General features: G+C 57.3%; 1 protein-coding gene across 1 annotated transcript in view; it reads right to left on the minus strand.

Annotated features, from left to right (window-relative positions):
• The window catches only part of ATP13A1 (ATPase type 13A1), a 22,579-nt gene extending 9,287 nt beyond the window's left edge, over positions 1-13,292 (minus strand). The window contains exons 1-18 of the mRNA XM_011991348.1: positions 13,108-13,292; positions 9,756-9,845; positions 9,459-9,649; positions 7,192-7,264; positions 6,846-7,001; positions 6,697-6,766; positions 6,510-6,616; positions 5,904-6,033; positions 5,728-5,783; positions 5,378-5,504; positions 5,166-5,303; positions 4,971-5,091; positions 4,398-4,555; positions 3,823-3,998; positions 3,639-3,749; positions 2,816-2,941; positions 1,905-2,013; positions 2-177 (exon numbers count right to left, since the gene is read on the minus strand). Of these exons, the coding sequence (XP_011846738.1) occupies positions 2-177; positions 1,905-2,013; positions 2,816-2,941; positions 3,639-3,749; positions 3,823-3,998; positions 4,398-4,555; positions 4,971-5,091; positions 5,166-5,303; positions 5,378-5,504; positions 5,728-5,783; positions 5,904-6,033; positions 6,510-6,616; positions 6,697-6,766; positions 6,846-7,001; positions 7,192-7,257 (1,827 nt within the window). The 5' untranslated portion in view covers positions 7,258-7,264; positions 9,459-9,649; positions 9,756-9,845; positions 13,108-13,292. The remainder of the gene's footprint in view (position 1; positions 178-1,904; positions 2,014-2,815; positions 2,942-3,638; positions 3,750-3,822; positions 3,999-4,397; positions 4,556-4,970; positions 5,092-5,165; positions 5,304-5,377; positions 5,505-5,727; positions 5,784-5,903; positions 6,034-6,509; positions 6,617-6,696; positions 6,767-6,845; positions 7,002-7,191; positions 7,265-9,458; positions 9,650-9,755; positions 9,846-13,107) is intronic.

Consider the following 13,292-nt stretch of genomic DNA (forward strand, 5'->3'; position numbering starts at 1 on the left):
CGAACACCTGCACGTGGGGGATGAGGCGGAGCAGCTGCTGGGGGTCGGTGGCCTGCAGGTGGGCCAAGCCGTCGCCTGTGAGGCACAGTGCGTGCTCCAGGGCCAGTGCCCTTGGGGAGCCCCGGGCCAGGGGCAGCACGATGCTGCCGTCAATGGAGCGCCACTCGCACTGCCGGCCTGCGGGCAGCACCTAGGGTTAGGGCTGGGGGCTTGGCTTCCCTGAGCTCAGAAGCGCCCTCCCTCCACTCGGACTCCAGCACTGGCTAGTCTCTCTTCTCCGGAGCCCCCACCTCCCTAACCACGCAGGTGACCCCCAGCCCTGCTCTGGGCACTCCACGAAGAATGTCCCTCAGGTGTGCAGGGTGGAACTAAGAGCCTGGGGCCTGAGCTACTTGCCTGAGAGCATGGGACAGAGCCAGATTAGAACCCAGGCAGCCTGACCCCAGCTAAGCCATGCGCCCACCTCATGCAAGGCCCCCCAACCTGAAACACACAGAATGGGGCTATGGCGCTCTCCTTGGGAAACCCCACACCAGGCCCTCACCTTATTTATCCCTGCGCCCGTGGCCTCTCTGAAATCCTGTTTTCTCGGGGCTGGGCCCCCTCCCCACTCTGACAGGGCCCCCGAGTTCTCAACGTCCTCTTGCTCCACTTCCCCTTTCTTGACGGCTGGCCCTGGCTTGGATGCTGGGCGCTGCGATGGCCGAGGGCGGCCCACCAGCCCTCCCGGCACTGGCCTGCTCACCCTGGACCGTCTCACCCTGAAGGGCAGCACACCTCCACCGGGGGGGCTGGTGCTGCAGCTGTTGCTAGACCAGCTTCACTTTTCAATCAACAGTCCTGCTCATCCGCTCCAGGCCACCTGCCCACAATCCCCAGGCCCTGGAAGACCCCGGTAGCTGGGCCTGGGACCAACAGAACAGAAGGAGGGCAGGAACAGAGTCCTCCGAGAGGTGGCCTGGAGGTTCTGGAAGCCGCTCTGGCCCAGCCCTGTGGCAACCCCGCGCCATGTGGTTCTCCTTAGGACCCTCTGTCAACACTCATGCAGGCCCTGGACTGTGTGCGCCCAGGGGTCTTCCCTCTAGCCCTGGGGCAGGTATCTGGTAAGCCCCACACCTCTAGCTGGGAGGGGCTGGATCTGTATGTCTGCCTCTTCATCAGTCTGAATCCAGGGCATTGCTCAAAGAGGTCACCAGGGACAGGTTGGAGCCATGAGCTCTGGAGTCAGGCTGTCTGGGTTCCAATCCTTAGCCATGGGGACATCAAGTGACCTGGGCAAGTGGGTTCACTTCTGAGCTTCTGTCCCTTCTCTACAAAGCAGGGGCCCTGAGAGCTTACCCAGCCAGCTTCCTCCTCTGTGGCGTGGGGAAGGCAAGCCACCCCGTGTGGTGCAGGGTGGGGTGGAGGGACCAACATAATAACACGCACGGAGTGCTCTGCCTGGGGTCTGGTCAGGCTGAACACTGGGCAAACTGTGCCATCAACTGCGGCTGAGGATGCCAGCAGTCCCTGTGCTTGGGAAGGGAGCGCTCGGTACATGGGCAGCTTGCTGGGCCAAAAAGGGTGTGAGATGAGGATGATGCTGAGGATAGGGAGTAATCGTAGTAGGAGCAGTATCTGCCCATGAGTGCACAGGAAACCTGAGCTGGCAGTCAGACTGTCGCCTCATTATGGTAAATAAACACCTACACTCCACACTTCTCGGGACCTGTGACCCAGTGAACGCTCGCATGCTGTCCGAGGTGCCCAGTGGGCCAGGGCTGTGATTAGTGGTGCCACCGTGGTGCCAGGCATTTGAAGACACTGTGCTGCTGAGGCCTGGCACACAGGTGGGCTGTTGCGATGGGCGCTGTTCTTGGACTCAGGGTCCCCCTTCCCCACTGTGGGCCGGGCTAGGGCCTCACCTTTCTCAGAGGGAGGCTGCAGGATCAGCGTGTGATCCTTTTCAATGAAGTGCAGCTCCTGGGCCACATGGCATGCAGTGAGCGGGTTGTCTCCTGTGATCATGACCACCTTGGGGAGAGAGGGGCAGAAGCTCAGTAGGGCAGCCTAGGGCCAAGCTCTAGGCCAGAGACAAGGCTGCCAAGTCTCCTTCTAAGGCAGGCCACAGTGGGAGATCCTGGGCCTCTAACCGAGACCCTGAATGGGCTTCCAAGGGCCACAATCCACCCCCACCCAGGTCATTTTACCCAAATGACACGTGTATGTGTCCTTCTGAAGACACCCTTAGCTTGGATTTGCGATACAAATGAACAACCTGCCCTTGAGGTGGGCCCTCTTTGCTTGGTAGCTGCCTATGGGGGTAACATTTCAGTGAACAGGAGGATGGGACCATGACCTCTGGGCCCGGTGGGGACTAACCACATCACCCATCTGACCCAGAGTCATCATCCTTTGAGACAGCTCACTCGCCCCTTGTCTTTTAGCAAAAGACACCCTAAGTCCCAAAATAGAAAACACAAGCCACCAGAAGCCACCAGGACAGGCAGACACTGCCCCCTACCCCTCAACTCCCCAGCCTCAGCTGCCTTCTCTCCAGGATGGCGGTGGATCAGGGAAGTGGAGAGAAGCGCCCCCAGCTTTCCATGATGTGGGGGATGAGGGGAGTGGTCTGTGGAGGTAAGAGGAGCCAGCATAGGCGGGTCCCAGAGTGTCCTTGGGCCAGGAGCAACGTTAGCACCTGAGCTATCATCTTGCTTAGCCAAAATGTGCAGCCTGTGAGACCTGGGTGCCCACCCCCACCATGAAGCTGTAATTGTCATCTCCTCGCCTCTATTTCCCATGCAGAGGGTGGAGCCAAGCCCTGTCCCCATACCCGGTGGGACGCATTCTGGATCTCCCGGATCACGGCCTTGGAGTCAGCCTTGAGCGGGCAGGAGACCACGATGAAGCCGACGAACTTGAGGCTGCACTCCAGGGCCTCCCGCTTGACTTCCCGGGCCTGTGGACAGACGGGGTACCCTCATCATCTGTCCCTCCCTCTACCCACAGTCTGCATTTCCTGAGCTCTGACCATGCGCTAAGAACCAGGGGAATGATGGAAGGCCCTGTTCCCGCAGCGGGGACATGCGAGGGTTGGGAGGGGAGAAATGCCAGGAGGGTACCAGGCACGCTCGGGGGGTGGGATCTGGCAGTGACTGGGGAGTCTGGGTCCCCCGAATGTGGCTCTATGTCCTGGTTGTGGACTCTGCACACAGCACTGCAACCTAAGGCTAAATTCGGGAAGGATCTGCAACTGTAGGATGCAAGCAGAACGAAAAGGAGCCAGGAAGAAGCCAGGCCGCAGATGTGCCGGTGGTGGAGGCACAGGGTGGGATGTGTGGAGGATGGATGGTGAGAGGGCTGATGCCACCAAGCCCTGCCCAAGACCAGGGCAGAAGAGTAGAGCCAGGGACACACCAGGACTGGGGCAGGTGAGGCCTGCATGTGCTCTGCATGAGCCAGGACCGGGTGGTTCCCCACAGCAGGAGACAGACTGAGTGCCATTTGGGGTCTCCAAAGGTAGAAGCTAGAGGTGGGGCAAGGAGGACAAAATCGCGACCATTCAACTTGGCACTGTAGGGCACAGGAAGTGACTCAGGGAGGAGCTGACGGGCCAGGCACATGGTGAAGGTGGGTGGGGGAGCCTGGGCCCGTACCTGCTGGTGAGTGAGGTGTCCCAGCTCCTTGTACCCCAGCGCCAGGACGCGGGCTCCTTCCCGGGAGATCTCGGTGTGGATGTAGTGGTAGTCAGGCGGGCACTGGGAGAACTGCAGGGAACGCAGGGGGATGTCACGGGCTGCCCCGCGCCCCACCCCTTGCCCCAGGCTGAGGCCAGCTCACCATGGAGTGCAGGGTTTCGGGGGCCCCCTTCACGGCCGCGATGTAGCAGAGGTCAGTGGAGCCCAGCTTCTCATACGAGGCAAGCACGGACATTCGCTTCAGGGCACTGGCAAAATGAAAGCGCTGGTGAATTTTCAGCCCCTGAGTTTTAATACTTCGGGGGAATACTTTCTCATCTGGAAACAAATAAGTACGAGTCCTGAGGGGCTTTGCTCCAAAGAGGCAGCCAAGCCCCTATCTCTCCCCCCGGCCTTCCCCACCTCCCTCCTGCCACCCCCAGGGCCTGATCGGGGGCTGTGGGCTACAGCAAGGGTTGGTCCAGAGCTGGGAGACCTGGGCTCGGAGGACCCTGGTACTGTGGCTTCCGCCAGGACAGGGCAGATTACAACCCAGAGGAACACCCGAGGATGTGGCCTGTCCTGGGTCTAAGGTGAACCTCTGGCCATCCACCTCGGGGAGCATCAGAGCTGTAGGTCTGCCTGTCCCCAAGATCCTCTGAAGGGTGCAGCCCACCTGCCTAGGGCTGTGAGAGCCAGTGGCTCCCCCTTGCTGGGCCTGAGGCCCCAGCCCCTCACCTTTGGTCAGCGTCCAGTCCACGGCCGTCAGCATGGCCTTCTCCAGGGGGTCACCCACGAGGGTGCCATCGTCCAGCTGCATGAGCGAGTGGCATGAGGCCAGGGCCCGGTGTGTTTCTACAGGGATGTTGGACACAGGAGTCACCTCCTTCCCGTCTCTGCAAGGACAGGGAACAACTGGTTACAGGGTGCAGGCGGGTAGGGCGAAGCTACATCTCCATCAGCAGAAGAACCCATTGACATTCATTCTGTGCCAGTCACTGGGGGCCTTGGGCGCCAACTGTGTCTTTGAGACCCACACCTGCTTCACAGATGCCCCCAGAAGCCAGGCATCGTGCATGCGGGTACTGCAGTCGCATGGCTGGCGTGGGATGTTCCAGGCCTGAGCTAAGCCCCCATGCCGCTGCCACGGCTCACACCCGGGACTTTGTGGGGAGCCCCTGGAAATGAACCCCTGAGGCAGGGCCTCTGACGGGCCCTCACTGCAACAGCTTGGGGTGGATGGGCCACCTGTCTCTCAACTTCCCAGAAACTCCATCTGGGTGACCTTTGGCCCAGGCCCCCGACACTCACCTCAGCCCGGCAACACCGCGCACCACCAAGCTGTCACTGGTCAAAGTCCCCGTCTTGTCGAAGCAGCACACCTCGACCTTGCCAGCAAAGGGGATCCGGAAGGGCTCTGTGCAGTACATGTCTAGGGGTGGGAGTGAGGTCAGGGGTCCTGCTTGGCCCCAGCCTACTCGGCCCCACCCCATTTGACACACTCACAGAGCTTGGCCAGGGCGATGAGGGAGGTGTTCACGGCCAGGGACAGCTCGATGGGCAGCTCAGGAGGCACAACCGAGGTGAGGATCAGGGTGCACTCCAGAAACAGCTTGTAGCGGTTCCGGCTGGGGTCCTTGGTACCTGTGGAAACAGGGCCTGCCAGCCTGGGGCCTCGGAGGGCGGGAGTAGGGGACCGCAGAGGCCGTGGCGCTTACCTTCAATCCATACGTAGGCGGCTGCAGCAATGGCAAACACCAGGAGGAAGAGGATGAAGATGAAGGTCTCCAGGTTGTTCGCAGTCACCCTCTTGACCCCGAAGAGGATGGTGCGCAGCAGTTTGCCCTGGAGGGATGGAGGGACAGTCTTTCTGCTGTCTGGGCTCCCTCCAGCACCTCAGGCCTGGGAGAGGGGGCCTGGTCTCGGGGTGGCCTCTGTACCCTGGCCCAGGTCCAGGGCTGTGCTGCCAGAGTCAGCCCATGGGGTAGATGTTCTGAGGTCTGAAAGGGTTGATGCCTTGGCTGTCCAACTGCCCTGGGGTCCACCCTCCCCAGACCTGGCCCTGCACCTGGGATGTGTTGAATCCGGTTCGCAAGACGTAGGCCACACACCCGTTGTCTACCGCTGGGGAGAGAAGCAGAGTCACCGTCATGCCTGTCTCCTCGTCCTGACTCTCTCATGATCAAGCAAACGGGCAAAGTGGGTGGGAGCCCAGATACCCCTAGATGCTCGTGAGGCACCTACGCTTCAGGCCGGTGGTGGCTTTCTGTGGGGGAATGTGCTGCACCACCTTAGTGCCCCCGAAGATGACATGTAGCCGGGAGTCGGCCTGGAGGTCCAGCACCCTGTCTGGGCTGAGGTCTTCGATGGGTTCCTGGGGAGGAAGATCATGAATCTCGATGACCAGGCCCACCTTGGTTCCTTTTCCATCTGAGTTCCTGGACAGCTGGACCTTGAGGCTGGAATGAGCCAGGGGGCTCCCCACCCAACCAGCACATTCCACCCAGCTCCCGGGTCCTCACCCTCACCCCGTCCTGTCTTTCCCCACTGCACTCACAGTACCCGTTCCCTGGGGCCTGCACCTAGCCTCGTCCGGGACTCACCCGCTCCAGGCTGCTCCCAGCCCACCTTGGTCTGACATCCCAGGGCACCAATGTACCCTGGATGCCCTTGGCTCTCTCACCTCCTTCCTCGCCCCCACCACCCAGCTCCCCAGTACACAGAGCTCATCCATGCTCACCCTGCCTCCTCCGCCTGTGCCTGGGGGGGATCCCTGCCACTCCCTGGGCCTCCACCTCCTGGCCTGTTTCCTCCTGAGTAGTTTGAGGATACCCATCCCCCACCAAGCACCTTCATCTGTGGCACGGACTCCCCCGTGAGCATGGCCTCGTCCACGATGCAGCGGCCTCGCAGCAGAAGCACGTCACACGGCACTAGGTTCTCCTGTGGGGAGCGGCCTGCAGGGCAGAGGTAGGAGGGTTGGCCAGAGGCCCTGAGGCTGGGGGTCCCACTGGGACTGAGCAGAACCCGGCCTCACCGATGGAGACGATGTCCCCTGGTACGATCTCATCACTGGCAATGGGCCTCCACTTGCGGCTTCGGTAGACCTGGGTGGGACACGCGTGTGTCAGCACAGAAGCCGCATCTGTGCCGCGCCCCCTACCTGGGTCTCCCCAGCAGCTGCACCTGGATCATGTGGGGCTTGTTGCCCATCTTCCGGATCTCCGACATGTTCCGCATCTGCTGCTGCACCAGCGAGGCCTCGAACGCCACCAGCATGGATAGCGTGAAAACGCTGTAGTACCAGTACTCATCCAGGCACCAGAGCCCCACACAGAACACCTGTGGGACGCCAGCCCGTCTGTTCTTGCTCTACCTGCCCTGTTCCCATGAGCCCCTTCTTTCTGCCCACCGGCTCTGACATGTGAGGACGGGGAGAAGCTTCCAGGTTTGGAAGTGGTGGGCAGGCTTGCTCCGGCTAGGAAAGCCCCAAGCGAGGAAATGGGGAGATGGGCCAGAGCTGCTGCCTTACCTGAAATACAAAGAAGGGGGCTGTGGCTCTCTCCTTGAAAAGCTCCGAGAAGTCAGGCACCACCATCTCAGCCCTGCAAGAGACCAGGCCCCATCCTGTTCCCAGGGCAAGGCCTCTGGGGTGTGGAGCCTCCACTCTGACCCCTCCAACCTGAGCATGGCAGGCCCCTCTCAAGAAACCAAGAGCCACATGTGGGTGTCAGGAGCCCTGGCGAGCTTCCAGATGGGAGGATCCATTTGACTGTGGCTCTCCCTCATCCTGGCTGCGCCTGGGGTAGACACGCTGCCCGCCCACAGCCCTTGGCTCTGCATAAACCAGATGAAGCTCCTGAATCTGCAATATGCTCTTCCCGGCAGCCTGGGGCTGGTGGCAGACGAGAGCCCATCATCTGGTCGAATGACGCAGCAAGTAGAGAAGGAACCTCGGATTGAAGGATGGAGGCCCTGAAGCTACAGACAGCAGAAGACACTGAGACCCAGCCCCACCAACACTGAGATTTTCTACGATTCCTGAATTAAAGCCCCAGAATGGGTCAAGTAGGGTGGTTCATGCCTGTAATCAATCCCAGCACTTTGGGAGGCCGAGGCAGGAGGAGTGCTTGAGCCCAGGAGTTGGAGACTAGCCTGGGCAACACCACGAGACCTTCTCTTTACAAAAATTTAAAAATTAGCTGGGGGTGGTGGTGCGTGCCTGTGGTCCCAGCTGTTTGGGAGGCTGAGGCAGGACGAATGCTTGAGCCCAGGAGTTCAAGGCTGTAGTGAGCCACGATCACACCACTGCACTCCAGCCTGGGTAACAGAGATAGACCCTGTCTCCAAAAAAAAAAAAACCACAAAACAAACAAAAACGAAACGCTCAAGAATGCAACAACTCGGGCCTAAGGGTGTGTTCTGCAGCACTCTGTGCTAGGGCCCAATCTGATCAGGGCGCCAGTCATGTCAACGAGGGCCATTCTCACTCTGCCCTTTAACTGGATGGACGTCTTATGTATGGGATGTGAGAAGAGGAAACCAAAGAGCAACCTCGTTGCTATCAAACAATAAGCCCTTCCCTTGTATCTCGCTGGGTACCTCTGCGTGAGTAAGAAGAGCATGAAAGGGAACGTAGTTGCCACAGGTCATTAATGTGATTGGCTAACCTTGGGGTAGGGGAAGTCGCTAAATGTTTCTTATAAATCCTTGTATTAGATTGATAGTTGTAGTCAACATATTTGTAATCTCTGAACAGTGATTAAGTCAGGAAAGAGCTCCCTAGGTGTTCTGTGGGTTTCCAGGTTGAGGACCATTGTCACAAGGTCATGATGGGGTCTGGAGCCCAGTTCTCAGCTCCCAGCCACGTGTCAGCATTTGCAGTTTTGGTGAAGATGAAGGGATAGGGTGTGCATCACACATTGGCCATTGCATTCAGTACAAAAGACCAGACCTGGTCACTGTCTTCATCACCATTCCTGAAACGCTGAGACGTGCAGACACGAAACAGTGAGGATTAAAATGTTCAGGTTGGGTGCAGTGACTCACGCCTGTAATCCCAGCACTTTGGGAGGCTGACTTAAGAGGACGGCTTGAGGCCAGGAGTTTGAGACAAGCCTGGGCAACATGGCGAGACCCCATCTCTACAGAAATAAACAAACATTTTTAAAGAATTTAAAATGAAGCAGTTGCTGAGGAGGGGCCACAGGCCAGACTCCTGTGGAGAACCTTATACTCAGGGTCTCACACCTCAGAGCACGGGCTTCCAGCTGCAGGCCCTCTGGGGTTCCTGCCAACAGGCAAGTTCAGGGGAGACTGGACTTAGAGCATGTTGCTCAAACGGTGTCACATTCACCTGGGACGTTTGGCTAAAAGGGCAGATTTGGCCAGGTACAGTGGCTCACGCCTGTAATCCCAGCACTTTGGGAGGCCAACATGGGAGGATCACCTGAGGTCAGGAGTTCGACACCAGCCTGGCCAACATGGTGAAACCCCTGTCCCTACTAAAAATACAAAAATTAGCCAGGGGTGGTGGGGGGGGCTTGTATTCCCAGCTACTTGGCAGGCTGAAGCAGGAGAATTGCTTGAACTAGGAAGGCGGAGGTTGCAGTGAGCTGAGATTGCGTCACTGCACTCCAGCCTAGGTGACAGAGCGAGACTCAGTCTCAAAAAAAAAAATATTAATAATAAATAAATAAATAAAAGGGCAGATGCCTCTGTCCCGTTTCCTAGGCATTCTGAATCAGGAGAGGAGCAGGACAGAAAGGCAAAGGTGCTACAAGCAAATCAAGGACTCACTTGTTGCTCCCAAATTTCTTCTCAGCTGCTCGGATCTCTGAGTCTTCCTGGAAGCCTCTGTTGCTCTGATAGTATGAGAAGGCGTTTCCCACAGGAAAGGCCACGGGGACAAACTGCTTCTTCTCCAGGGCATCGTAGGAATACTTGATCTTCTGGAATTCGAAGGACAGCACCTCGAGCCCGTCTTCACCCTGTGGCAGAAGATGTGTTCGCCACAGAGGCCCCTGACCTTGGGGTGTCAGCGCCTGAGAATCCCATTCAAGCCCCTCCTCCAGGAGCCCAGCAGGCAGTCCCTACCTCATTGCGGTGCAGGGCCACAAGCTCTGTGGAGCCATTGTTGGGGGTTGGCACCACCTTCACGAACGTCGCTTTGCTGGGGTCATACTCCTGACAGAGACAAAGAGAGCACTGCGGCTTAGCTCTTCTCAATCTACAGTTTCAAGACCTCCCCTGGGGAGGTTTTGGATGCAGCAGCTCTATGGGCATATTCTGAAACATGCCACTGGGCTCTGGTGCTGCCTCTGTCACTCCTTCATCTATCATCAGGACAAAGGAGACCACCTTGCTGTGCCTCTGGTGCCATACTTAAAGCTGAGAGCACAAGGCTGTAGGCGGTAGGCGGTGACTCACACCTGTAATCCCAGCACTTTGGGAGGCCAAGCCGGGTGGATCACTTGAGGTCAGGAGTTCGAGATCACCCTGGCCAAAGTGGCGAAACCCTGTCTCAACTAAAAATACAAAAATGAGACGGACATGGTGGTGCACACCTATAATCTCAGCTACTTGAACCTGGGAGGCGGAGGTTGCAGTGAACCAAGATTGCATCACTACACTCCAGGCTGGGTGATAGAGTGAGACCCCATCTCAATTTAAAAAAAAAAACAAAACAAAACAGCCAGGCACAGTGGCTCACGCCTGTAATCCCAGCACTTTGGGAGGCCAAGGCAGGCAGATCATGACGTCAGGAGATTGAGACCATCCTGGCTAACACGGTGAAACTCCATCTCTACTAAAAATACAAAAAATTAGCCGGGTGTGGTGGCAGGTGCCTGCAGTCCCAGCTACTTGGCAGGTTGAGGCAGGAGAATGGCGTGAACCTGGGAGGCAGAGCTTGCAGTAAGCCAAGATCGCGCCACCACACTCCAGCCTGGGTGACAGAGCGAAACTCCGTCTCAAAATAAAAAGGTCGGGCGCAGTGGCTCACGCCTGTAATCCCAGCACTTTGGGAGGCCGAGGCAGTGGGGCGGGGGTGGGGGCAAATCACGAGGTCAGGAGTTCGAGACCAGCCTGGCCAATATGGTGAAACCCCATCTCTACTAAAAATACAAAAAAAAAAAAAAAAAAAAAAAAAAGTTGGGCATGGTGGCAGTCACCTCTAGTCTCAGCTACTTGGGAGGTTGAGGCAGAAGAATCACTTGAACCCGGGAGGCGGAGGTTGCAGTAAGCCGAGGTTGTGCCACTGCACTCCAGCCTGGGCTACAAAGCCAGACTCCGTCTCACAAACAAACAAAAACCTCCAAAAAACAAAACAAAAACAAAAACAACAAAAACAAAAAAGCTGGGAAGCTGGGCGCACAGACAGCACCGAATGTCCAGGACTCTGCTCTGCTGATGGTGACATGAACTCAAATAGGAAGAAGGCTGCCAGGCACCCACCCAGTATGCCCTCAATTCACATGAGCCAAGCCCCCGCCCCCATCACAGGCCCCCTGGCCTTCTGCTCAGCTCTGCCTCTTCCACCAACCCTGCTCACTACACTCCACAGCTCCACATGCACATGGGGCTCCACCGCGCTTCAGCCTCAGCAAAGGGCCTTCGCACATGTTTTCTCTGCCCAGAATACACATTAACACAGCTCCTTTGCTGCCTCAGGCTTTTGCTGAAACATCACCTTCCCAGGAGCCCCTCCCTGGCTGCCCCATCTAAAGTTCCCGGCAATGTTCCATCCTGTCCTGATGTTAGATGTCATCTCTCTTTAGCATCAACTGCTGACTATGAGTTCTCCCTCCCAGTAACACCACAAAGGCAGGGGGATTTGTCTGTTTTGTTCACTGCTGTTTCCCCAGCACCAAGGACACAGAAATGTTGAATGGAGCTCGTTCAGTGCTCCCTGGATCCCGTGAACCGCATCCATCCCTCTGCGGCTCTGCTAGACGGAGCCGCATGGAGACCCGGGAGCACAATGACGACCCGCAGAAACAAAGCACCATCCCACGGGTGGTTCATGGGCCTCTAAACCAGGCAGCAAATAATAACAATCACATAACTACAAATGTGACGTCATGGAAGAAAGGTACAAGAGGCTATACGCCATGCTGGCCCCAGGGAGGGCACTTTGCAGATATCATCTCCGTTCTCATGATGGCACCCAGAGGTAGGTGTTACGGTTCTCGGTTTACAGAACGGGGAAACTGAAACTCAGAAGGCAGAAGCGGCCCTTTCTGAGATCTGAATCAAACCCAGACCCGCCTCTCCTGGCTGATGGCTGTTCAGCTCCTCCCACTTCTCCAGCCCTGGAGAGGAAGTTAAGAGCTAAGCTGTTTAGCTGCAGGTCAAAAGGCAGCTGAAGTTTGAGCGGTGCCACAGTCCCCTTAACCTCTATTTTGTCCCTCATTGGCATCTTTCACTGTACTACCTCAAAAGCCACCAAGTTGAGCTCCTCCCCTGGGATAAATCTCTTTGAAGGACAGAACAGGTTCAGTCTCTCAGGAGAGAAGAATGAGGATTCTACCCACATTCAGAGCCAGAGAGGGTAGGGGGCTTCTGTCTTTCTGTAGCCCTTGATGCTGTTCCCTTTTCCTCTTCTTGAGGCAAACACACTCCTGGGATCAGAGGGGAAGCGTCCTGATATACCTCAGTGTCCATGGCTGCAAACCTGCTGGTGTCACCTGAGGCAGGCCCAGAGAGATGGCACAGTCACTGCTTCAGGCCCAGGGCAGCTCACAGTCACCAACTCCTCCGACGACACTTGGTCATTCACAACTATAGGTCAGGAGCACGACCTTGCTTGCTGTTGTATCCTGAGCAGAACTATCACCACCCTCATTTTGCGAAAAGACATCATGTTAGTGACTCGCTCATAAACACTTCTGCCTCTCTTCAACATTGTAATTAACTGCATTTCATGCTCCCTTCCATCACAGTATGGAAGACCACTGAGCACTGGACAGCAAGACTTGGTTCAGTCTACGAACAAATTAAGCTTCATAGATGGGGGAAACCTATCCGAGTGGTCTCGCCTTACACTTTGAAAACCAAGGTAAGAGACAAACGAGAAGGAAGATAGGCCCGTTTCCAAAACAACAAGAGTAGTCGCTAATATGGGAACTAGCATTAACAAGTCCTACCTGACCTGGGCGACGTACGCTGGGCCCTGCGCTAAGCCTTTTACAAGTATTACATTATTGAATCTAAATGACCATACCAGGGAGGACTTCAGAGAAAGGAAATAACCTGCACCAGGGTTGCACAGCAAGTCAGCAGCGGGGTCATGATTAAGCCTGCGCTGAAGTGTAGAGGGTGCCCCTGGGGACCCAGGCCCAGCAGATAGGTGGCCCAGGTCGGGCTGGTGACCGACAGGAAGGCCGCAGCTGGGACCTACGGCGAGGCCCGACCGTGCTGGGGGTCGGGCTCGCGCGTACACACTTACCGGGGTGCAGGTGAGCGCGCAATGCGCGTGCACAGACCAATGCCCCGAGAGGACAGTGAGCGCGTGCGCGAGGCAGATGGTGGCAAGCACGAGCAGCGCGGCTTCGGGGATCTGCACCCAACTGCTGCCCCAGCCCCAGCAGCCAGCGGCTGCGGCACCCAACCAGGCCGGATAGAGCAGCCCGG

This window comes from Mandrillus leucophaeus, unplaced genomic scaffold (assembly GCF_000951045.1).
Source record: "Mandrillus leucophaeus isolate KB7577 unplaced genomic scaffold, Mleu.le_1.0 Scaffold11, whole genome shotgun sequence".
NCBI classification, from domain to species: Eukaryota; Metazoa; Chordata; class Mammalia; order Primates; family Cercopithecidae; genus Mandrillus; species Mandrillus leucophaeus.